The 26,854-nt window shown below is 45.2% G+C and overlaps 1 protein-coding gene across 1 annotated transcript in view; it reads right to left on the bottom strand.

Moving 5' to 3' along the window:
* Positions 1-202: 202 nt before the first annotated feature.
* LOC140210142 (T-lymphocyte surface antigen Ly-9-like) overlaps positions 203-26,854 on the bottom strand; it is a 46,563-nt gene continuing 19,911 nt past the window's right edge. The window contains exons 2-6 of the mRNA XM_072279020.1: positions 23,812-24,132; positions 16,445-16,747; positions 11,593-11,895; positions 2,249-2,401; positions 203-399 (exon numbers count right to left, since the gene is read on the bottom strand). Of these exons, the coding sequence (XP_072135121.1) occupies positions 389-399; positions 2,249-2,401; positions 11,593-11,895; positions 16,445-16,747; positions 23,812-24,132 (1,091 nt within the window). The 3' untranslated portion in view covers positions 203-388. The remainder of the gene's footprint in view (positions 400-2,248; positions 2,402-11,592; positions 11,896-16,444; positions 16,748-23,811; positions 24,133-26,854) is intronic.

Raw genomic sequence — 26,854 nt, 5'->3', positions numbered from 1 at the left:
CTTTTTCTTTGCAAACATCCACGAAAAGATTGCCCCAAAGAATGAATGACAGTTAAATGTTAGAACTCCAACACCCCCTGCATCTCCCCCCATGCATAAGCAGCAGCAAGGCAATGATCACATTGGCACCCCCCACCGAGCACTCAAGCGTGCAGCAAAGCATCAATAAAGACACAGACAAGCAGTACCCCAAAGACTGGTTTTAGAATGGTTCTTTAATGTTATTGTATATTTACATATTTCGAGCAGAGAGTGAAAATCTGAAGCAACAGTTGGAAACGATGGAAGCCCTGGGAAGGTGAGGCAGTATCTAGCACACACTGTTCCGATGGAGTGGGTGTCTATGAGCTGTGTTCTCCACCAGATCGACTGTTCAAAGGCCGTGTCACTATCGGATCTCTGAGACAGAGAGCAGAGGTGAGGAGGCCCCATCAGTGCCTTTCCTGATTGATATACATTCCTCCAATCCACTGCCTCAGCCCCTCCACTCCTCCTCCCTGCTCCCCCAGACCCTCCCCTCTTCCTCCCTACTCCCCAGACCCTCCCCTCCTCCTCCCTGCTCCCCAGACCCTCCCCTCCTCCTCCCTACTCCCCAGACCCTCCCCTCCTCCTCCCTGCTCCCCAGACCCTCCCCTCCTCCTCCCTGCTCCCCCAGACCCTCCCCTCCTCCTTCCTACTCCCCAGACACTCCCCTCCTCCTTCCTACTCCCCAGACACTCCCCTCCTCCTCCCCCACACTCCCCTCCTCCTCCCTACTCCCCCAGACCATCCCCTCCTCCTCCCTACTCCCCAGACACTACCCTCCTCCTCCCCCACACTCCCCTCATCCTCCCTACTCCCAGAACCTCCCCTCCTCCACCTTCCTCTCACAGAACCTCCCCTCCTCCTCCCTACTCCCCCAGACCCTCCCCTCCTCCTCCCTGCTCTCCCAGACCCTCCCCTCCTCCTTCCTATTCACACAGACCGTCCCCTCCACCTCCCTACTCCCCCAGACCCTTCCCTCCTCCTCTACTCCCCAGACACTCCCCTCCTCCTCCCTCAGACACTCCCTTCCTCCTCCCTACTCCTAGACACTCCCTTCCTCCTCCCTACTCCCCCACTCTCCTTCTCCTCCCTACTCCTCAGATCCTTCCCTCCTCCTCCCTACTCCCTAGACCCTCCCCTCCTCCTCCTCAGACCCTCCCCTACTCCCCCAGACCCTCCCCTCCTTCTCCATACTCTCCCAGACCCTCTTCCTCCTCTCTATTCCCCCAGACCCTTTCCTCCTCCTCACTACTCTCCCAGACCCTCCCCTCCTCCTCCCTACTCCCCCAGAAACTCCCCTCCTCCTCCCTACTCCCCAGACCCTCCCCTCCACTTCCCTTCTCCCCAGACCCCCCCTCCTCCTCCCCAGACTCTCCCCTGCTCCTCCCTACTCCCCAGACCTTCCCCTCCTCCTCCCTACTCCCCAGACCTTCCCCTCCTCCTCCCTACTCCCCAGACCATCCCCTCCTCTTCCCCAGACCCTCCCCTCCTCTTCCCTACTCCCCCAGACCCTCCCCTCCTCCTCACTACTCTCCCAGACCCTCCCCTCCTCCTCCCTGCTCCCCCAGAAACTCCCCTCCTCATCCCTGCTCCTAGACCCTCCCCTCCTCCTCCCTATTCCCCAGACCCTCCCCTCCTCCTCCCCTCTCCCCAGACCCACCCCTCCTCCTCCCCCCCAGATTCTCCCCTGCTCCTCCCTACTCACCCAGAATGGCCTCTCCTCCTCCCTACTCACCCAGACCCTCCCCTCCTCCTCCCTACTGCCCCAGACACTCCCCTCCTCCTCCCTACTCTCCCAGACCCTCCCCTCCTCCTCCCTACTCCCCCAGACCCTCTCCTCCTCCTCCTCCCATTCCCAAAGCCCCTCCCCACTCCCCAGACACCCCTCCTCCTCCCTACTCCCCAGACCCTCCCCTCCTCCTCCCTACTCCCCAGACCCTCCTCTCCTCCTCCTTTTCCCCCCATTCCCAAAGCCCCTCCCTCTCCTCCGCCCCATCATCACATGTATCCTTCTTGATGCCTTTCCCATCGGGGTGGACTTGCATGAGTGACAATGATGCCAGAGTTTACAGAGCAAAGATGACCCCGGATTATATACAGTACGGCACACGCAATGATCAAACTGAGTATCACAATGGGAATTATACAACCAGTGTGTGACGATCTGTAATCTGGCACTGGTCGTGTGTGGGTGGGGGGGGGGGGGGGGGGGGGAGACACCTACCGTCAGATGTTCCGGATTTCTTTCCCATACATTTGTCCCAGTGTGAGTGAAGATACTCCCTCTTTCTATATATACAGCAACACACAAGTAACAGAATGAGTATCACAACGAGGGGAATGATCCAAGCACCGTGTGACGATCTGTCAGCAGGATCTGGGGAGGAGAAAAGATTCTGTAATTAATCCTATCCTCATACTCCCAGTGACAAGGAATTGATGGATCCACTCCCTCTCACCACAGGCCAGATAAAACTCCCCATCATAAAGGGGGAGGGGGATGGAGAGAAAGGATTACAGAATTAATCCCATTCCCACACTTCCAGTTCCAATCATCCTCACATCACTCCCCTTAAATCACAGCCAACAATGTCACCAGCTGTATCTCCACTGATGTTAAACAAGTTCCTTCACACTGTCACTTGGTAACCACACTCCCACAGTGCCCTGTATCGCTGACTGTTATCTCAATTGATGTTAATCCAACTCCCTCACACCTTCCCACAGAAACCCCTCTCCCCATCACCCTGTATCCCTGACTCTATCCCCAATTAAAGTTCAAAGTACAAAGTACAGTTTATCAAAATGTGCATACATTATAGAACCTCCAGATTCATCTCCTGACAGGCAGCCACGAGACAAAGAAACACAAAAACAAACACACCAATATGAAAAAAGACCGTAGAATACTCAATGTGCAATAGAAACAATCCATCATGTAAACAGTAACTGCAAGCCAGTCGTGTTTTTGAACTGAGGTCTGCAAGAGAGTCCCATACTTTAGTGTAGAGCCATGTAAACATTGTGGAGCAGCGATCTTAATCAGCCCGAACCTCACCTCGGTCCCCGTCACCCAGACCTTTCTGACACCCTGACGTTTCCAATCTGGCTCGGAGCGTAACTCTCCATCCCAACATCGGGTTCTGCCGCTTTGAGCAGCGATCTGAGGCAGCCCAAGCCTTGCCTCCGGCCTCAACAACCTGACCTTTTCTATCTGGCCCAGTGGTTAAATCTCCATCCGAACAACAGGCTCGTCTCTTGGATACGCTGGACTTCACCACTTCAATTCTCCATCCAAAGATCATGCTTAGTTGTGTCTGGTGCCTGACCCCATGGCATTGATTCGGTCTGTAAATCTCCATCCGTAGATTGTGCTCAGTCACGTCTGGTGCTTGGACCACGCAGTTTCGATTCCGCCTGTGCCTGATCTTTCTTGATTTCCCACGCTGTCGGCAACGGGTCCGCCGCCTCGCCTTGCCTCACCTCCCCCACCTCGCCTCGGCTCTGCCACCTCGCCTCGCCTCGGTTCCGCCACATCGAATTGCCTCGCCTCCGCCACATCGAATTGCCTCGCCTCCGCCACATTGAATTGCCTCACCTCCCCCACCTCGCCTCGGTTCTGCCACCTCGCCTCGGTTCTGCCACCTCGCCTTGCCTCGGTTCCGCCACATCGAATTGCCTCACCTCCCCCACCTCGCCTCGGCTCTGCCACCTCGCCTCGCCTCGGCTCCGCCACCTCGCCTCGCCTCGGCTCCGCCACCTCGCCTCGCCTCGGCTCCGCCACATCGCCTCGCCTCGGCTCCGCCACCTCGCCTCGCCTCGGTTCCGCCACCTCGCCTCGCCTCGGTTCCGCCACCTCGCCTCGGTTCTGCCACATCGCCTCGCCTCGGTTCTGCCACCTCGCCTCGCCTCGGTTCTGCCACCTCGCCTCGCCTCGGTTCTGCCACCTCGCCTCGCCTCGGTTCTGCCACATCGAATTGCCTCGGTTCTGCCACATCGCCTTGCCTCGGTTCTGCCACATCGCCTTGCCTCGGTTCTGCCACATCGCCTTGCCTCGGTTCTGCCACATCGAATTGCCTCGGTTCTGCCACATCGAATTGCCTCGGTTCTGCCACATCGAATTGCCTCGGTTCCGCCACATCGAATTGCCTCGGTTCTGCCACATCGCCTTGCCTCGGTTCTGCCACATCGAATTGCCTCCAACCCCGAAGGAAAATTACAGACTATTGTGATGATTGTTTGCCAGAAGTTTGGTTAACAAATATTTAGTTGATGTCCTTGTTTCATTAACTGCCAGCCAGAGATCACAGAGGTTCAGCAGCACCCTCTTAACGAGAAGAAGTTACGAGTAAAACACAGATCCTTGTTCATTCTGCACTGTCCCACACACTCCTGAGATCGGACACAGAGAGGAGCTGTCTTGTTGAGCTGGGAGTATGGGAGGAGAAGTCAAAAAGAACAGCTGAAGGCAACACTGGAAAATGGGTGAGAGGAAATTTTGAGGGTTAATGAAAATGTATGACCACTGAATGTTCTGGTAGAAGGGAACAGAAAATGTTGAAAAGATAAAAGGGAGTGTGGAAAACCACAAGTATTATTAAAGCATAACAGCAAGATGCTGAGCTAATTGCTAACCACCCTCCTCCAGCTGCAGGGCTTGTTGTGAAAAGGTACTTCCATTCAGTCTCACAAATGCTTGGATTACATCTACTTACATTATCAGGAAACCTTGACTTGAAGTCTGTAGCTGTCTGAAAAGGAAGAATTATGAATTATATACACGTTTCCCCCGCCATCCGAAGGTAGAGCGTTCCTATGAAACGGTTCATAAGCCGAAATGTCGTGAAATGAAGAAGCAATTACCATTTATTCATATGGGAAAATTTTGTGAGTGTTCGCAGACCCAAAAATAACCTACCAAATCATGCCAAATAACACATAAAACCTAAAATATCAGTAACATATAGTAAAAGCAGGAATGATATGATAAATACACAGCCTATATAAAGTAGAAATACTTCTCTACAACGATTGCCTGCACAGATCTCCATAGCGAAAATCTCACGCAAGCGCTGTTGGCATAAATGCGCTCTCCAGTAACCTTTAAACTATGAAGCTGCCAAATCTACCAAATAACACGTAAAAATACGCAGCCTATATAAAGTAGAAATAATGTATGTACAGTGTAGTATCACTTACCGGAATTGGGAAAACAGCGCTGAGCACACTGATGATGGTGTGTTAGACTGAGTTGTCGCAGGCTGGGTGTTACAGTGGCCCCCACCCCAATACATTGCCGCGAAGAATGCAGCAGTAGGCTGGAGGCACACAGCACATCTTTAAGAAAAAAGCCGAAATAAACATGCTAATTAATTAGGTGCTGCCCGGCACGTAAGTGTCGGCGCAGATCAGAGGCGACAATTACGTGCTAGGCGGCACCTAATTAATTAGCATGTTTATTTCGGCTTTTTTCTTAAAGATGTGCTGTATGCCTCCTGGCTACCGCTGCGTTCTTCGCAAATCGGTACAGTATCTGTCCGGGACCCAGGTGTTGGGGTGGTGGAACATCTCATCTCATCTCATTGTCAATCAAGGCAGGCAGCTCACCTTCTCCTATGGCTGCCCACCTCAATGTTCGTCGTCTGCTGTGGCTGATGTGGAAGGCTTGCTTGACTGCTCAGCCTCGCGCATTTTTCTATCATACAGTTGTTTGTAAGCACTCAAACCATCCTGCAAATATCCCCTAAACCTGCGTACCCTTTCAAAATTAAAGTCGTACTTTATCATTGCAGCGAAAATCTCACGCAGTTGCTTCACTTTCTGCCTTCGGTTGCATTCGGTTTCGATTGTTATCCTTTCCTCTTCCAATTGCATCAGCTCTTCATCTATCAGTTCTTGGTCATGGGATGCCAAAACCTCTTCAACATCATCTTCGTCAACTTCCACAAGCTTTGTCCTTGCTTCATCCACCACGATCGAAATGCTTAATTATGTCTAGTTTTACGCTGTGTAACACCCTTACTCTTTCAGGCTTTTCCGACACCTTTGAAATCATCTTGCTAACGGCTGCTCAATGCAACGTGTTAAAGCAATGCCGTTCCGAATCCGAGGGAGAGCGGCTGCTCGGCGCGCGCGCTGCCTTTTATCGCGCACTGATTTTTTCACGCGCTGCCTTTCCTCATAACAGTGAAAACACCTTCTGAAAGCGAAAACAGGGTATTAATGTAGGTTTTTCGTCACAGTGAGGTTTCGTAAAGTGAACATTCGAAAAGCGGAGGACACCTGTAGTCTTACTGTTTGAGAGACGATTCTCACATGGCCACGGAAATAAGGAACAGTTGAATATCTGGGTCCAACTGTTCTTTTGAATTCCCCGATAATATCAATATTTCAGTCCGAATGTTACTTGATATGCCCAGACAATATCGGTGACGAGATGGGATCCCTTTAAAAGGGATATGGTGAACCTATGATGGAGAAATTGGCCCCTTGGAAGGGAAATAGGCTGCCCACGAGTTTGCCCTGGAAGACGGGCTTCAAGACCAGGGACCTGGGATGGTGTCAGACAAGGCTGCACATGAGATTGCCCTGAAATAAGGGATTCAAGACTGGGGACCAGGACTGTGTTAGACAACGTTGTCCCTTACCGGTGGTGACCAGTGTTCCTGAGTTCGAGTAAGAACAGGACAGAAACTGGGAGAAGGGACAGGGAACACTGAAATTTTAAATTGCATTAGAATAAAACTGATCTTTTTTGGACCCAGATGTTCATCGTCATAATCAGTTGATTATACAAGCCAATAGCTGGGGCGTGGGAATATATTAACACCCGTTAAGTAAGGTTTAAGACTTGAAAAGATGGGTAACCGTCCTGGTAGGTTAGCTGCCCTTTCTAAAGGTAAACCGTCGAGAACAGTGCCTCAGAAGTGATGCCTGAGTGGTCCTAAAATGAAAATACCAGTAAATGACACCACAATGAAGAAAATCGAAAAGTACAAGAAGACAAAGAAATTGCTGGGTGACTGCTGGTTCCCCCTGGGATCACCCGCAGATAAGGTTTTTTTGGAAACAGTGGACAGCAGGGACTCGGTTACATTTTCTAGTGATTTGTACGGTTGGAATAAAGGGGATTGGCCTTATGGAGGTTCTTTTTACCAGAAAAAGATAAAATATTGGAAGGAGACGACTGATTCAGCTAGCGCAGATCCTACATGGTACCTCGATTATGTGATGTGGTGTCTTAATAAATGGGAACAAGTGGCCAAACAGCACCAACAACCTAAGACAAAACGTAAGAAAGAAACTACTTCTAACAAAAAACCCAGGACACCGATGGCCGCGGCTCCAGGACCCGCCAACAGTCTGCACCCACAGTTACCGGCTGCTTCTGCTTCTCCCCCTCCTCCGTGTGATCCACCTCAGGACCTCTCAGGTCATTGAAGTAGCCGCAACCACCCACCTATTCTGCGTTGCCTATTGTTTGCACATCGAGGGTCCGGAACAGAATGGTTCCCCGAATTAACACCTTTTCGAAGGCAACAGACAACAAAATCAAAGGGAATAAGAGCTGAGGCAACAGGTAGCTCTACTAGGAAGATATCGGTCCATTTCCCCGAACAATGGTGAGAGAAACCCCAATTCTAAAGCCCTGGACCTCAGCTGAGGTACGGAATATGGTTTGTGCTGACTCTGACCCGCTAACAAAACCAGTGGCGTTCCATAATTGGCTCACACGGTCTTGCCAAATTTTCCAGCCCCCGGCAATCCATTGATATCTGTCTCTGAAGCTGATGTCAGAACATCTTTGCTGTACCTGGTAGGGCACCCAAAATCTGTGTCAACCAACAGGTGGGAGTGTCAAGGACATCTTCAATCTCTCACTGCTGTAACCAGAGGTTCCCAACCGCTTCAAAAAGGCCTCATTCATACTGGTGCCCAAAAATAAAAGAATGAGCCGCCTCAACGACCATCACTCACTTTCACTCACATCTACTCTGGTGAATAGCTTGGAACGGTTAATGACGACTAGAATTGACTCCTGCCTCAGCAAAGACCTGGTCCTGCTGCAATTTGCCCACAGATGTATAGCAGATGCTATGTCACTGGCTCTCCAGTCAGGATCGGACCACCTGGACATCAGCGATACCCATGTCAGGTTGTCTATTGATTACAGCCCCATCATCCCCTCAGAACTAACCAACAAACTCCAAACCCTGGACCTCTGCAACCAGATCCTGGAGTTCTTCATCAGGAGATCACAGTGAGTGCGGAAAAAAATGATCATCTCCTCTTTGTTCACAAGCAACACTGGTGCACCTCAAAATTGTGTGCTTAGCCCATTGTTCTACTTTCTCTAACCCTAACTGTAAACCTAACCCATGATTGTATGGTTGGTAACAACTCAACTGCAATCTAAAATTTCACCAATGATACAAATCTCAGACAGTGATGAGGTGGTGTACAGGAGTGGAGTGAGATAGATCAGCTGGTTGAATGGTGTTGTAACAACAACTTTGCAGTCAACGTCAGTAAGACCACAGAATTGATTGTGGATTTCAAGAAGGGAAATTCAAGGGAAGACACCCCAGTCGTCATTGAGGGATCAACAATATAAAGGAGTGAGGAGTTTCAATTTCCTGAGCATCAACATCTTTGAAGATCTATCCTGGGCCCAACTGTAAATTTCAAAGAGGGCATGTAAGTGGCTCAATTTCATTGGGAGTTTGACAAAATTTGGTATGTCACCAAAAACTCAAGCAGGTTTCTACAGATGAACTGTGGAGGGCATGATCAGTTGTATCATTGTCTGAGATGAAGTGTAAAAACATGCCGAAGAATCTGCTGCGCATTGGAAACTCGGCCAGTTCCATCATGTGCACGAGCCTCCCAAGCAATAACGACATCAAAAGAACCTGCCTCAAAAAGGCAGCGTCCTTCATTCAGGATCCCAGCCACCCAGCACATGCCCTCATCTCATTACTACCAACAAAGAGGTGGTACCGGAGCCTGAAGACACATACTCAATGTCTTAGGAACAGCTTTCCCCCCACCTTCAAATTTCTAAACAAATCATGAACTCTGAATTTTGCGGATGTGACCAAACACATTGATGAAGGTAGAGCAGTAGGTGTAGTGTATATGGATTTCAGCAAGGCATTTGATAAGGTACCCTATGCCAGGCTTACTGAGAAAGTAAGGAGGCATGGGATCCAAGGGGACCTTGCTTTGTGGATCCAGAATTGGCTTGCCCACAGAAGGCAAAGAGTGGTTGTAGATGGGTCATACTCTGCATGGAGGTCTGTGACCAGTGGTGTGCTTCAGGGATCTGTTCTGGGACCCCTTCTCTTTGTGATTTTTATAAATGACTTGGATGTGGAGTGGAGGGATGGGTTAGTAAATTTGCTGATGTCACAAAGGTTGGGGGTGTTGTGGATAGTGTGGATGGCTGTCAGAGGTTACAGCGGGACATCGATAGGATGCAAAACTGGGCTGAGAAATGGCAGATGGAGTTCAAACCAGAAAAGTGTGAGGTGGCTCATTTTGCTAGGTCAAATATGATGACAGAATACAGTATTAGTGGTAAGACTCTTGGCAGTGTGGAGGATCAGAGGAATCTTGGGGTCCGAGTACATAGGACACTCAAAGCAGCTGCGCAGGTTGACTCTGTGGTTAAGAAAGCATATGGTGTATTGGCCTTCATCAACCATACGATTGAGCTTAAGAGCCAAGAGGTAATGTTACAGCTTTATAGGACCATGGTCAGATCCCACTTGAAGTGCTGTGCTCAGTTCTGGTCACCTCCCTACAGGATGTAGAAACTATAGAAAGGGTGCAGAGGAGATTTACAAGGATGCTGCCTGGATTGGGGAGATTGCCTTATGAGAATAGGTTGAGTGAACTCGGCCTTTTCTCCTTGGAGTGACGGAAGATGAGAGGTGACCTGATAGAGGTGTACAAGATGATGAGAGGCATTGATCGTGTGGATAGTCAAGAAGCTTTTTCCCAGGGCTGAAATGACTAACACAAGAGGACACATTTTTAAGGTGCTTGGAAGTAGGTACAGAGAAGTCAGGGGTAAGTTTTTTTTAATACAGAGAGTGGTGAGTATGTGGAATGGGCTGCCGGCAATGGTGGTGGAGGCGGATAATGATAGGGTCTTTTCAGAGACTCCTGGATAGGTACATGGAGCTTAGAAAAATAGAGGGCTATGCTTCTAAAGTAAGTACATATTCGGCACAGCATTGGGGGCTGAAGGGCGTGTATTGAGCTGTAGGTTTTCTATGTTAACTCATAGAGTCAGTCGCCTTTCCAATCACCTCTCAAACACACCCATTACTGTCAGTCCCCTTTCTAAACCTCCCACACAAACCCATTATCGTCAGTCCCCCTTCCAATCACCTCTCAGACACACCAATTACCATCAGTTCCCTCTCACACACTCCCATTACTGTCAGTCTCTTTGCAATAACCTCTCACACATGTCCATTAACGTCAGTCCCCGTTCCGAGTATTTCTTTTAAGCCCGAGTTCTACTCTCTATATCCCTGGTTTATTACAGACTGGGAGCTCTGTACACAGATCTTGTCTTCATATCCCTGTGAGACCACGCTGGGAGCACTGTGCACTGATCTGGTCTCCATATCTCTGGACTGGACCTCACTGGGAAAACGACACAGTTCTGGCCCATGTAACACTGACAGCACCAAATACGTTTTGATGAAGGATGCAGAGGGACCTACTGGGAGCCGCCCAAGGAATTCTAAAAATGGTGAGGTGCCGACCTGGTGAAGCTGTAACCAGGATAAAGTGTAAGTTCAACAGCAAAGCCGGAGGAAACTGAGCTGAGGGATCCCACACCCCACAGATCAGATCAAAGCTCCACAGTCCCCTTACATCTGGTCATGGACAACAGCTGATGGGAGGTGGAGTCTCTATAAACATCCCCTCCCTCACTGACGGTGCGACCCAGCGTGTGAGTGCCAGAGATAAGGCTGATCATTCACATCCATGTTCAGACAGAAGTGCTGAGTGGACAATCTCCCTCAGCTTCCTCCTGAGATCCCCCATCACAAAATCCAGTCTCCAGACAATTCAGTTCATTCCCTGTGACATCAGATTACTGGATACAGCAACAACTATGGGACCAGACTACACCCAGGTGTGGTACTGAAGACCTGTGCTACAGAACTAGGTGGATCTCTGTCCCAGGATCAAACCCCTCTGTGGATCAGGGTGATGCAAACATGATTCATTTGAGAGGTGTCCATTCTTTAGAGTTCCACCGACAATGGCAATTATCTTATCGTCTGGGGGAACTTCAGCTCCACCACTGGGGTACACAGTGGCCGCTGTGTGTACCTGTCAATGTCACTGCAGATACTCAGACAGGCTACTCCAACCAACCCTCCCAAACTCTCCACCTCTACCCCCAAGAATGAATATCTTAGACATGGACAATCAGGCAGTGGGGTTCAGTAAAGAGTGGAATGGCCAGGATCTCCCGTCACCCATTAATTAGGGTGTTTCAGGAACTGGTAAAACCCAGGCCCCTCGCCGTGTCTCACTCACCGTTCACTTCCAGTCGCACTCTCGCCTTAAGTTCAGCTCCAGAACCCACAGCAATTTCCACCTCATAATCACCGGCATCCTCTCTCTGTAGATCACGGATTTCCAGACTGAAGTCCCCGGGATGAAGAGTTATCCGTTGCTTGTACTCCTCAGTACCGAAGTAGGAAATGGTGCCATTTGTGTATTCTGCTATTCTGGTTCCGTTTGATCTCCACACCACCTGATAAACATCCCGCCAAGGTGTGATCCCAGCACGTAAGGAGACTGTCTGTCCCGAAGCTCCTTTCACAGTCCCCATCCAGTCTGAGGAGACAAGAGGAGGCAGTCAGCAGGTGAGCTTAGAGACTGGAGCAGGAATCAGAGTGAGGTGGGTTCTGAATGAGGGCACAGTTTCAAAATAAGGGACTACCATTTCAGAGAGAGATGATCCCCTTGCCAAAGGTCTGGAATCAATGCAATTTTCTCCCAAAAAGAGCTGTGGAGGCTGAGTCCCTGTGTTCAGGACTGAGACAGAGTTTTGATGTGGAAAGGAGTTGGGGAAGGCGTGGGAACAGGCAGGAAAGCAGAGCTAAGATCAAGATCAGCCCAACCCTGATCTCAGTGAGCAGGAAGCAGGGTTGTGAGCCTTTAAGGCCTCTAACTGTTCTTTGGATAGAAATGTAGACGGGAAGGTTAGCATGTTTATAGATGAGATAAAGATTGGTGGTGTTGTGCATTGTAGAGAGAAGTGCCAATAGGTGCAATTGGATATGGCTCAGATGCAGACAATAGCAGGGAAATGTGGCTGCATATTGATAGGGTGGTAAAATAAGGTACTGGCTTAGTTGAGGCAATGAGTTCATAAATTAGGAAGTTATACTGTATCCTTAAAATCCCTAGTTTGGAGATCTGAAGTATTGCTTTCTGTTCCAGTCATTTCATTATATGAAGAATGTGAAGGCTTTGGATAGGGAGCAGACATTTCTTTTTGGGAGAAAATTGCATTGATTCCAGACCTTTGGCGAGGGGATCATCTCTGTCTGAAATGGTGGTCCCTTATTTTGAAACTGTGCCCTCATTCAGAACCCACCTCACTCTGATTCCTGCTCCAGTCTCTAAGCTCACCTGCTGACTGCCTCCTCTTGTCTCCTCAGACTGGATGGGGACTGTGAAAGGAGCTTCGGGACAGACAGTCTCCTAACGTGCTGGGATCATACCTTGGCGGTGAGTGCCTAGATTAAAAAGCACGTGCTATAAGGAATTTCTGGACAAACTTGGAATGTTTCCTCTGAGTGTCAGAGGTTAAAGATAGACCTGACATAAGTTTATAAATTTTGAAGGACACAGATAAAGTAGTTAGCCTGTATTTTTCTCCAGGGTCAAAAATGTTGGACAAACTTAGGTTATTTCCTCTGGAGTGGCAGAAGCTAAGGGAAGATCTGATAGAGGTTTATCAGATTATGCGAGGCATAGATAGAGTAGACAGACAGGGTTGGAATGTTTAATAGCAGAGTACATGCATTTAAGATGACAGGGGTTAAGTTGGAAGGAGATGTGAAGCAAGTATTTTTACACAGAGGGTGGGTGGTGGGTGCCTGGAACGTGCTGCCCGTGATGGTGGTGGTGGAGGCGTTTAGATAGGCACACAAACATGCTGGAACTGGAAGCGTATGGGCAATGTGTAAGCAGAAGGGATTAGTTTAGTTGGGCATTTGATTACTAATTTAGTTAGTTAGGCATAACATTATGGGACAAAGGGCCTGTCCCTGCGCTGTACCGTTTGATGTTCTAAAATGTCTTAGACGACAAGGCAACAAGGTAACTGAAGGCCAGGAGCAACTGGTTGAGGCTGGTGGGCATGATGAATGAACAAGGGCTGTGGATGAGAGCTTGGTTTAAAATAGGCTGCAAGTGAAGAATTGGGAACCAGTGTCAGGTGATTCCTGTTAGCTGGGTGGAGACAGGAAGGTGATGCCTGCTGCCTCTCACACACGCCCATTACCGTCAGTTCCCTTCCCAAACCTCTCACACACACCCATTACCATCAGTCCCCTTTCCAATCACCTCTCACACACACCCATTACCGTCAGTCCCCTTTTTAATCACCTCTCACACCCCCAAATTCTGGTCTCCATATCCCTGGATTGGACCTCACTGGGAGCACCATGCACAGTTCTGGTCTCCACAACAATAAGAGCACCAAGCACGTTTTCATAAGGGGTGCAGACGAAGCTATTGGGACCAGAACCACCTTAGGAACATCCAGTCTGGCTGAGATCCCACCAGGCAAAGAGACCATATGTCCCTAAACTCCTTTCGCAGTCTCCACCCAGTCTGTGGAGACAAGAGGAGGCAGTCAGCAGGTAAGCTCAGTGACTGGAGGAATCAAGAGTGAGGTGGGTTCTGGGGAGGTGTTCATCTTTGTGTGGGGTGTAGAACAAGGCACAGTTTCAGAATAAAGCACCATTTCAGACAGAGATGAGGAATGATGTCTCCTCTCCAAGGGTCAGGAATCTCCCCATTTTTTTCCCCCAGAGAGCAGTGGAGTCACTGTATTCAAGGCTGAGAGAGATCTGATCTGGAGGAGTCGCTTAAGGCATGGGAACAAGCTGGAAAGTGGAGCCGAGTTCAAGGTCAAACCAGCCCTGATCTCAGTGAATGGATTTTAGGATTCAGGAGCCGAAGGACAGAAATGTAGATGGGAGGGTTAGCACATTTGTAGATGAGATAAAGATTGGTGGTGTTGTGGATGGTGCAGGGGAGCGCCAATATGTGCAACTGGACATGGATCAGATGCAGACATGGGTGGGGAAGCGTGGCTGCATGTTGATCAGGGGGGTAAAGAAGGGACTTTACATGCTTGTCCTCATCAGTCGAGGCACTGAGTTCAACAGTCAGGAACTTATGCTACATCTTTTAAATTCTGGTTTGGCCACATCTAAGGTATTGCATTCACTTCCAGCCACCCAATTAAAGGTAGGATGGGGAGGCTTTGGAGAGGGTACAGATATTTACCATGATACTGCTTAGATTATAGGGCAGGTGCTGGAAGAAAAACAATTGGACAGATTTGGGTTGTTTCCTCTGAGTGTCTGAGGTTGAGGATAGACCTGATACAAGTTTATAACATTTTTAAGAACACAGATAAAGTAGAAGCTACACACATAAAAGTTGCTGGTGAACGCAGCAGGCCAGGCAGCATCTCTAGGAAGAGGTGCAGTCGACGTTTCAGGCCGAGATCCTTCGTCAGGACTAACTGAAGGAAGAGTGAGTAAGGGATTTGAAAGTTGGAGGGGGAGGGGGAGATCCAAAATCAACTTTCAAATCCCTTACTCACTCTTCCTTCAGTTAGTCCTGACGAAGGATCTCGGCCTGAAACGTCGACTGCACCTCTTCCTAGAGATGCTGCCTGGCCTGCTGCGTTCACCAGCAACTTTGATGTGTGTTGCTTGAATTTCCAGCGTCTGCAGAATTCCTGTTGTTTGCGTTTAAAGTAGAAGCTAATCACTTCCAACTGGTACTGTAAAGCCAGGATTTTTCCGCCCAAGGGTTGTACTATAGCGTAGTGGTTAGCACAACGCTTTACAGTACCAGTGAACCAGGTTGAATTCCCGCTGCCCATAAGGAGTTTGTACATTCTCCCCGTGTCCACGTGGGATTCCTCTGCGTGCTCTGGTTTTCCCCCACAGTCCAAACACGTACCGATTGGATGGTTAATCAGTCATTATAAATTGTCCTGTGATTAGGCTGGGTTACAATCAGGGGATTGCTGGGCAGTGTGGTTCAAATCCCGGAAGGGACTATTCCCTGGTGTATCTCAAAAAAATTTTAAAAAATCAAATAAAAAGTGTCTAATACCGGAGATGGTGCACTTACAGTGACAGGGGTAAATTCAAAGGAGATGTGCAGGGCAAGTTTTTCTTCACACAGAGAGTGGGGGTGGGAGCCTGAAATGGGCTGTCTGGAGTGGTGGTAGAGGCAAAGGCCAGAGAGACTTTTGAGAGGCTGTCACATACACACATGAATGTCTAGAGAATAAAGGCATATGGAACACGAACAGTCAGAAGGGATTAGCTTAACTGGGTTCCATTAGCAATGAGTTTGGCAGCACATCATGAGCTGAGGAGCTGTTCCTGTGATGTTCCATTCCCCACGTTCTGACATTCTCCCCCCTCCAATGGGACCCGTTAAACCTGGGGTGGAGGAGATTTCTCAGACAAACGTTGCTGAGTGAGATTACTGTGAATGTGATATTACTGTTTGAGTGAGTCAGGAACCATATTGCTGTGTGTGTGTGCTGTTGTGTCCGTGTACTGTGTCATTCACTGGGACATTATATTCAGTGTAATGAATACACAGGGTCTCACTCAGCACAGCACAGCATGAAGGCTGAGGAATAAACACCTTGCTGAGCTCAGACCTCAGTCTGGAGAAGTCACAAGCAGTGCCCTCGGAAAATGGGATCCCTGAACATGAAAGACCAGGACTTTGACCTGGGGATACAGAGGGATCTGTTGAACTGACCCACAGATATAGACTGTTTGGCCCAACCACCAGCCCCCCTCACACCATCCGCCCATCTCCCAATCCCCCACACCATCTGTTCATCCCCTCCAGCCTTGGAGCCACAAGGATCCCCATTGAAAGTTCAATGCTTCATAGTTTCTAGTCCAGCCTCTGGGGATGTGGTGAGTGTGTCCTCCAGACTCACACTGACTCAATCCCACTACACTGGAACCGTGAGCCCAGCTCTGGACACGGACAGTCAGTGGGGTTTAGAAAACAGGGGAACACATAGGATCTGCCTTCACCCATTAATTGGAAGTGTTAGAGGAATCAAAGAAACCTGGGCCCTCTGCAACGCTTCACTCACCCTTTACCTCCAGTCGCATTTCCGCCTGAATCTGTCCTCCTCTACTTGGTGTAACAGTCACCTCATAATCACCAGTATCCTCTCTCTTAAGATCACGGATTTTCAGACTGAAGTTCCCGGGATGAAGAGTTATCCGTCGCTTGTACTCCTCAGGACCGAAGTAAGAAATGACTCCATTTGCATATTCTGCTATTGTGGTTCCGTCTCTTCTCCACACCACCTGAGAAACGTCCAGCCCGCCTGTGATCCCAGCAGGTAAGGAGACCCACTGTCCCCAAAGTCCTTTCACGGTCTCCATCCATTCTGAGGAGACAAGAGGAGGCAGTCAGCTGGTGAGTTCAGTGACTGGAGCAGGAATCGGGGTGAGGTGGGTGTTGGGAGGATGTTTCCCCCTCCTGTATGATCTAAAACAAGGGCACAGTTTCAGAATAAGGGACCATAATTTCAGACAGATATGAGGAAGGATTTCTCCTCTCTAAGGTTCAGGAATCGATGGAATTTTCTTCCCCAGAGAGTTGTGGAGGCTGAGTCACTGTATTCAAGGTTCAGTCAGAGTTTTGATCTGGAGAGGATTTGGGGAGAGGGTGGAAACAGGCAGGAAAGTAGAGCTGAGATCAGGGTCAGACCAACCCCGATTTTAGTGAGTGGGGAATAGGCTCTAGGTCGGCCAAAGGCCTCCAACAGACTGTCGGTGTTGTGGATGGTGCAGGGGAGTGCCAATAGATGCAATTGGACATGGATCAGATGCAGACGTGGGTGGGGATACGTGGCTGCATGTTGATTGGGGGGTAAAGAAGGGATTTTAGAATCCTTTCCTTGTCTTGAAATCTTCAGAATTTTATTAAAATTGCTAGTGGATATTGGTCATCTTGTGGTTTTGGTCTTAGAGCTCTATGTGCCCGCTCAATTTCAATTGATTGGTCCTCCTCTTTCATTTGCAAAGGATTCCACAGGCAGCTGCCCAAGCTGCCAAGAATAGAAAAGGGCCATTGATGGTTCAAGGGAATAAAATTTTTTTCTACCCTGACATAAGTTATGAACTTTTGAAGAGAAGGAAGAAATTTAATCCAGTGAAAAAAATCCTATGGGATCATGGTTATCAATTTATATTGCGTTATCCTGCAACCTTGAAGATTTTTTTGGCTGGTGGAGAAAAAAGATTTTTACCGGATGATTACCAGAAAGCGGAGCAGTTTGTGCAAGATTCTCTGAATATTCACCAGATACAAGAACAAAACCAGGGGAGCGAGATGGATTGAAGAAGAAGACTGGGTCAAAGAATGGACTTGTTGGATTTTTGAAGGCGGATGAATATATAAATATATTACGAATTATATGAGGGAGGGGAAGTAAGGTTAAAATTTGAGGTATACTAGTTGGGAATAGTAACATTAATTTTTTTTAATCTATATATAATTTTTTTGTTACGGGGGAGCTGGAAGAAGCACTGACCAATTGCTACGTTAATCATGTGTGCAAGCGTGGCTTTAGCCACAACCCGCAAAATGGAGTGGGGTAGTGTTGTGTATCCTTTCATTCACAACATTAGTGGGGGGGGTATTCTGTTTTTTTCTTTTTTTATATCTCATCTATCTTTTTTTTTTCTTTTTGCCTGGATTATTGGGAGGGAAACACATAGCAACTTGGTGAAGTTCTAAGAGATTCCCCAAGGAACTATGAGAGTTGAGAAGCTAAGTAATGTTTTAGATTGGAGTAACTTTGTTAAAAATAATGACTAATTTATTGAATTTTTTGAGCTTTAATCTTAATGGGCTTAATGGACCAGTGAAAAGAAAAAGAATCTTAACACATATTAAGAAAATGAAGATAGATTTAGCCTTTTTACAGGAAATGCATTTAACAGAAACAGAACATCAAAAATTAAAGAGAGATTGGGTGGGTAGTGTTGTTGCAGCTTCATTTAATTCAAAAGCGAGGAGAGTAGCAATTTTGATCAATAAAATGTTACCAATTAGAATACAAAATGTAATAACCGATTCTGCAGGGAGATATGTGATTATATATTGTCAACTTTTCTCTGAATCATGGACTTTTATGAATATTTATGCACCAAATGAAAATGATGCAAAATTCATACAAGAAGCTTTTTTGAATTTGGCTGATGCACATGAAAAAATATTAATAGGAGGAGATTTTAATTTTTGCTTAGACCCAGTCTGAGATAGATCAACTAAGGCTGTTACAAAATCGAAAGTAGTAAATCCAACTCTATCATTGATGAAAGATTTAAATTTGATTGATATATGGAGAAGAATCAATCCTAAAGAAAGAGACTATTCGTTCTATTCTCATAGACATAAAACATATTCAAGGATAGATTTTTTCCTATTATCAATGCATATTCAACACAGAGTGAAAAATATGGAATATAAAGCAAGAATATTGTCAGATCATTCTCCTTTATTAATGACAATAATAATGACTGGTAAGGAAGAAGTGGCTTATAGATGGAGATTTAATTCAACATTATTAAAATGTCAAGATTTTTGTGATTTTATGAAAAAGCAGATCCAATTTTTTTTGGATACAAATTTTCATTCAGTGGATGATAAATTTATATTATGGGATGCGATGAAAGCATATTTGAGGGGCCAGATAATAAGTTACACATCTAAAATCAAGAAAGAATATATGGCAGAACTAGATCAATTAGAAAAAGAGATTACAAAATTAGAAAAAGAATCTCAAAGATATATGTTGGAAGAAAAACGAAGGCAACTTGTCAATAAGAAGTTACAATATAATACGCTTCAGACATATAGAATGGAAAAAGCAATCATAAGAACTAAGCAAAGGTATTATGAGTTAGGTGAGAGAGCACATAAAATTCTTGCTTGGCAGTTGAAAACGGAACAAGCTTCCAAAACAATAAATGCAATTAGAACAAGTGCAAATAAAATAACTTATAAACCTTTTGAAATAAATGAAACCTTTAAAAGTTTCTATTCTGAATTATATCAATCAGAATCACAAAATGATGTTAATGAGATAGAAAGGTTTTTATCACAAGTAACTCTTCCAAAATTGAATTCGGAAGAACAGAAGGGATTAGATACGCCTTTTACATTAAAAGAGGTTGAAGAAGCTTTAGGATCACCCCAAAGTAATAAATCTCCAGGAGAAGATGGTTTTCCACCTGAATTTTATAAAAAGTTTAAAGATTTATTATTTCCTCCCTTTATCGAGCTAATACGTCAAGCAGAAAAAATACATAAACTCCCAGAATCTTTTTCAACAGCGATTGTAATAGTACTGCCAAAAAAAGACAGAGATCCAATGAAACCAACATCATACAGGCCTATTTCTTTATTGAATACGGATTATAAAATAATAGCAAAAATTCTATCGAATAGATTATCTAAATATTTACCAAAATTAATACATATGGATCAAACAGGATTTATTAAAAATAGACAATTGGCAGATAATGTAACTCGGTTACTCAGTATAATTCATTTGGCACAAAAAAGGGAGGAGAAGAATATAGTAGTAGCCTTGGATGCAGAAAAAGCATTTGATAGATTGGAATGGGATTTTTTTATTTAAAGTATTAGAAAAATATGGGTTAGGAACATCTTTTATAAATTGGATTAAAACTTTAAATACTAACCCTAATGCTAAAGTAGTGACAAACTCTCAAATTTCAACACCATTCCAGTTAAAAAGGTCAACTAGACAAGGTTGTCCATTATCACCTGCTTTATTTATACTGGTGATAGAGCCATTAGCAGAACTAATCAGAATTGATCCAGATATTATGGGTTTTAGAGTTAATCAGGAAGAATATAAAATTAATCTTTTTGCTGATGGTGTTTTGATTTACTTAACAAACCCACAACATTCGCTACATAAATTATCTTTTAGATTGGAGGAATATGGGAAGGTATCAGGTTATAAAATAAATTGGGATAAAAGTGAAATTTTACCTCTTACTAAAGGAGACTATAGCCAATGTTGATCAGCAACACAATTTAGATGGCCAGTAAATGGTATAAAGTATTTAGGTATAAGACTTGATAATGATGTAAAGAATTTATATAAATTTAATTATGTACCACTATTGAAAAAAATTCAAGAAGATCTTCACAAATGGATGATACTACCAATAACATTAGCAGGCAGAGTCGATGTTGTAAAAATGAATATATTTCCCAGATTACAATATTTGTTTCAAACATTACCAATACAATTGCCACAGAATTTTTTTTCCAAGAGTTAAATAAATGTGTGAGAAAATTTCTTTGGAAAGGTAAGATGTCAAGAATATCATTGGAAAAATTGACATGTAAATTTGAGTTAGGAGGGTTACAACTTCCAAACTTTAAGAATTATTATAAAGCAAATCAACTTAGATTCATTGCATCTTTCTTCGATGATCAAAAACCAGCATGGATTAAAATAGAATTAGACAAGATAGGAGAAAATAGACCTGAAGATTTTATATATAAATGGGAATCTAAATGGATATGGGAAAAGAAAGAATCTCCTATATTAATACATTTGATTGATCTATGGAATAAGGTAAATGTTGATAATGAAATACAGAAATCTTTATTAGCAAGGAGACCTTTGTTTCAAAACAGGCTTATTCCTTTTACAATGGACAATCAACTTTTATATAATTGGTACCAAAAAGGGATTAGATTTATAGGAGACTGTTATGAACGAGGTATATTGATGTCATTTGAACAACTAAAGGATAAATATAAAATATCAAATAACACTTTCTTTTGTTACCTTCAATTAAGGGCTTATTTAAAAGGCAAGCTGGGTCAAACAATGTTTTTGCCAAAGCCTAATGAAATTGAAATTTTAATTCAAAAAGGGAAAATTAAAAAATTTATTTCTTGTATGTATAATTTGATTCAAAAACAGACAATTAAACAAGGAATCCATAAGTCAAAACAAAAATGGGAAACAGATCTGAATATCAATATTGATGAAACAAATTGGTCAAGACTGTGCCTTGACAGTATGACAAATACAATAAATGTTCGACTTAGATTAGTACAATATAACTTTTTACACCAATAATATTACACCACAAAAAATAAATAGATTAAATTCAAATCTATCCGATAAATGCTTTCAGTGTAATCAAGGAATTGGTACTTTTTTACATTCTACTTGGTCTTGTTTTAAAATTCAACCCTTTTGGATAAATTTAAGAGTCTTATTGGAACAAATTACTGGAACTCAACTTCCACATAACCCTGTATTATTTCTACTAGGTGATATTGAAGGGATAAAGCCAAAACTTAAATTGAATAAGTATCAGAAAAAATTTATAAAAATTGCATTGGCAGTAGCTAAGAAGACTATAGCTGTGACTTGGAAATTTGATTCGTATTTAAGTATGAATCGTTGGAACAATTAAATGGCTAGTTCTATTCCACTCGAAAAAATTACTTATAATTTAAGAGATAAATATGAAACATTTTTGAATATCTGGCGCCCTTATTTACAAAAGGTAGGATGGCATATTTAATTGCTCCGATAAAGATCTTGGTCCCTTGGGGAAACTAACGAATAAGTATACTAAATTTATTTTAAATCCCATGGAGCATGTGGAAACCTCCCAATACCCAGGCGGTTCTTTTTTTCTCTTTCTTTTCTTTTTAGGTAGGACTACATACGGGGGGGAGGGGGGAAGGGTTAAGGGGAGGAGGTAGGGTAGATATTATCTTTCCATGTATTCATTTTGAAAATTTAATAAAAATTATATTAAAAAAAAGAAGGGATTTTACATGCTTGTCCTCATCAGTCGAGGCACTGAGTTCAAAAGGCAAGAAGTTATGCTACATCTTTGAAAATTCTAATTAGGCCACATCTGGAGTATTGCATTCATTTCCAGCCACCCCATTAAAGGAAGAATGTGAAGGCTTTGGAGAGGGAACAGACATTTACCATCTCGGTGCCCGGATTACAGGGCATGTGCTGGAAGAAAAGTTTGGACATATTTGGGTTGTTTCCTCTGAGTGCCGGAGGTTGAGGATTGACCTGATACAAGTTTATAACATTTTTAAGGACACAGATGATAGACAGACAGGATTTTTTCCCAGGGGTGGCATGATAGCTTAGTGGTTAGCACAACGCTTTACAATACCAGTGAACCAGGTTGAATTCCCACTGCCCGTAAGGAGTTTGTACATTCTCCCCATGTCCACGTGGGATTCCTCTGCGTTCTCTGGTTTCCTCCCACAGTCCAATAATGTACCGATTGGATGGTTAATTGGTCATTATAAATTGCCCTGTGATTAGGCTGGGTTACAATTGGGGGAATCGCTGGGCTGCGAGTCTCAAAGTCCCGGAAGGGCCTATTGCCCGCAGTATCTCGATAAAATTTTTAAAAATCATTTAAAAAGTGGCTAATGCCAGAGATTGTGCATTTACAGTGACAGGGGTGAATTCAAAGGAGATGTGCAGGGCAAGTTTTTCTTTACACAGAGAGTGGTGGGAGCCTGAAATGGGCTGCCGGGAGTTGTGATAGAGGCAAAGGCCAAAGAGATTTTTGAGAGGCTGTACATACACACATGAATGTGTAGAGAATAAAGGCATATGGAGCACGAACAGTCAGAAGGGATTAGCTTAACTGGATTCCATTAGCAATGAGTTTGGCAGCACATCATGAGGCTGAGGAGCTGTTCCTGTGATGTTCTATTCCCCATGTTCTGACATTCTCCTCCCTCCAATGGAACCCGTTAAACCTGGGGTGGAGGAGATTTCTCAGACAGACGTTGCTGAGTGAGATAATTGTGAATGTTATATTACTGTTAGGGTGAGTCAGGAACCATACTGGTGTGTGTGAGTGTGCTGTTGTGTCCGTGTACTGTGTCACTCACTGGGACACTACATTCAGTGTAATGAATACACAGGCTCTCACTCAGCACAGCACGAAGGCTGAGGAATAAACACCTTGCTGAGCTCAGACCTCAGGCTAGGGAATTAACAAGCAGTATCCTGGGAAAATGGGATCCCTGAACATGACAGACCAGGCCTTTGACAGGATACAGTGGGATCCAATCATCCGTCCCTCCCACCAGATCGGCCTTTCTCCTGTTCCCCCTTCTCAATCTGCTCATCCCCTCCAGCATCGGAGTCACAAGGCTCCCCATTGACAGTTCGATGCTTCAGTCTCTGGTCCAGTCTCCGCAGATGTGGTGAGTGTGTCCTCCAGCCTCACACTGACTCAGCCACACTACACTGGGACCATGAGCCCAGCTCTGGATGCAGACAGACAGTAGGATTCAGAAAACAGGGGAGCACACAGGATCACCCCTCGCCCATTAACTAGGGACATTTCAGGAACTGATGAAACCCAGGCCCCTCCACGGCATCTCACTCACCGCACGCCTTCAGTCGCATTTTGTTCTGAGTCTGTGCTCCTGAACTTGCTGTAACAGTCACCTCATAATCACCAATGTCCTCTATCTGTAGATCACGGATTTCCAGACTGAAGTTCCCGGGATGAAAAGTTATCCGTCGCTTGTACTCCTCAGGACCGTAATAGTCACTGATCTTGTTTGAATATGTCACTATCTTCTTTCTGGGTGTTAACAGTCTCCACACAACCTCAGCAACGTCCGGTCCGACTGGGAGTCCAGGAGGTAAGAAGACCGACTGTCCCCAAGTTCCATTCACAGTGGTAGGGGAAGCCCCAGTCCCAGCTGAGGAGACAAGAGGAGACAGTCAGCAGGTGAACTCAGTGACTTTAGGATGAATCAGAGCCCAGAGGACCACAGATACAGGAGCAGGCCCTTCATCTGGCTTCTGACCCTGAGTGTCCCAGCACATAGTTCCTGCATCACACAGTGAGCCCATGGGGGAACAGAGTGAAGACTCTCCGCACCCGCCCCTGAGGAAGGGAATTGCAGCCTGCAGCCAGATATCAATGGTCATGACAGCAGAGCACAGACATGGCAAATGGGATCCAGTCTGGAGAAAAGGTGGTTATGGTGTTTGGAGAGAGTGAACACAATGAGGGAATGCAGGAACCACCATCTACACTGTCCCTTCACCCACTCCCAGTGCACAGGTCATGTACAGAATGAAGCTCGTCCACCCTGTCCTTCTGCAGAGGTCGACCGTGGCACCAGTCCTCTTGGCTGACCCTGACCACTGGTTCTTCACAGTGACATTGTTGGATTCGTGTCTAAATTTGTTTTTTTTTAATTGCGCTTTTCCTTGAACTTTCAGCTTTATGTTCGAATAATCACCTCTTTTTTAACTTTTAGAAACTTGCAGTATGTTTGGTATTAGCTTTCTGTAGCTTTTTGTCTACAGAGCTGAATCGTGATTCAGGCAGTACTCTGCTGTTTCTCTGTCAGCCAGTATCTGCTCACAGGTTTCTGATGGAAAACCCATCCCACCGGCTTTGCAGTATAAAAGAGGAGTTTGTGGTCACGTTCCTTTGCAACACACACAAAATGTGAGAGGAACTCAGCAAGTCAGACAGCATCTACAGAAATGAATAAAAAGTCAGTATTTTGAGCTCTCTTCGTCTCAGAAGGAAGGAGAAACATATCTGAATAAAAAGAATAAAAAGGTGGGGGAGGGGATGGAGAAATAGCTTGAAGATGATAGATGAAGACAGTGGGTGGGGAAAGGAAAAGGGCTGGTGAAGGAGTCTGATAGGAGAGCACAGAGGACAATGGGAGAAATGGAATAAGGAGGGGTATTTCTGTTCTGAAGGGACATCATTGTGTTTTGAGGCTGTGTCCTCTGGTCAAAGAGTCTCCCTGCTATATGGAAACATTCTCTCCATGTCCATTTATATGGGTCTTTCAATATTCAATAGGTTTTCAATGAGATTCCACCAACTCCCCCCCCCCCCCCACCACACACATCATTCTCAAAATGTACAGGCCCAAAGCCATCGAACATTAACCCTTTCATCTTCTTTGACCCTTAGCTCCAGGTAGAGCAGAGGCCATTGATGACCCACACCCACCATCTCCATCATCCTTCTTTCTGAAGCAGTTTCTCGAGGATGGACCAACAGTGTCCACATCATCTAATCTTGGCCTCAACTTCTCTCCTCTACATGTTAATATCATCAAGCGTCCAAAGAAAGGTGAGGTATGAGAAAATGAAAACTACAGAGGTATATCCTTAATATCTGTGGTCAGAAAGGTACTAAACAGAATTATTCTGCAACACCTTCAACAAACTGTTGACACAATATTAAGGGACCAGCAAGCAGGCTTTAGGAAAAATCACTCCTACACAGACCAGACAGCTACCTTAAGAATAATGATAGAACAGCCAATCGAATGGAATACTTCTCTTGACATCAACTTTGACAAAACCTTCAATACTTAACATGGAAACTGATGAAACACTATGGAATACTGCAGAAATTTGTCAATATCTTTAGGAACTCCTACAACATGTCATGCAAAGTCATACATGTGGGAAAACTGGCAGAAAGCTTCAATGTCAACACTGGGGTGAAGCTGGAATGTTTGGGTCCTTTCCTGTTCCTGTTGGCAATAAGCAGGATTATGAAACAGACAACAGGTGAAAAATAAAATGGAATCCAGTGCACTATGTGGCAACTTGATGACTGAGTTTGCAGATAACATCACCCTACTGTCTTACTCTAACCAACAGATATAAGAGAGATCAGCACTCTTGACCACTAATTCCACCATGCTGGGTCTAAGACCAAACGTAGATAAAATGGAAGAGATGAGGATAAACTGCACCAGCAATAGACCTATAGTGATGAGAGATACAACCCTGGAAGAACTTTCATTCCTGAGATAATTCTCACGAACTTCCTCTGGACCCTCTCCAATGCCAGCACATCTTTTATTTGATCAGGGGACCAAAACCCCTCACAGTACAGCAAGTGTGGTCTGACCAGTGACTTCTAAAGCCTCAGCTTTACATTCTTGATTTTATATTCTGGTTCTCACAAAATGATTGCAAACATTGCATTTGTCATCCTTACCAGCAAATCAACCTGAAAATTAAACAACTGATTTTATCTTCTCCCTCACAAACTACAGGGTATGTACTATCAGATCGGAATCAGAATTGGGTTTAATATCACCAGAATATGTCGTGAAATTAGTTAACTCTGAGGCAGCAGGACATTGCGATACATGTTAATAGAGAGAAAAAAACTGAAATATATACACACACACTATATATATATATTTTTATATATATATACCACAAGGATTAAGCTAAATAAGTAGTGCAAAAAAACAAATAGTCAGGTAGTGTTCATGGATTCAATGTCTATTCAGAAATCTGACTGCTGAGGGGAAGTAGCTGTTCCTGAATGGTTGAAGGTGTGCCTTTAGGCTTCTGTACCTCCTTCCTCATGGTAACAATGAGAACAGGGCATGTCCTGGGTAATGGGGACATTTCAAAATGGAC

This window comes from Mobula birostris, chromosome 14 (assembly GCF_030028105.1).
Source record: "Mobula birostris isolate sMobBir1 chromosome 14, sMobBir1.hap1, whole genome shotgun sequence".
NCBI lineage: Eukaryota > Metazoa > Chordata > Chondrichthyes > Myliobatiformes > Myliobatidae > Mobula > Mobula birostris.
The sequence above is the reverse complement of the archived record's forward strand: the minus strand, read 5'-3'. Positions and strand labels throughout refer to the sequence as shown.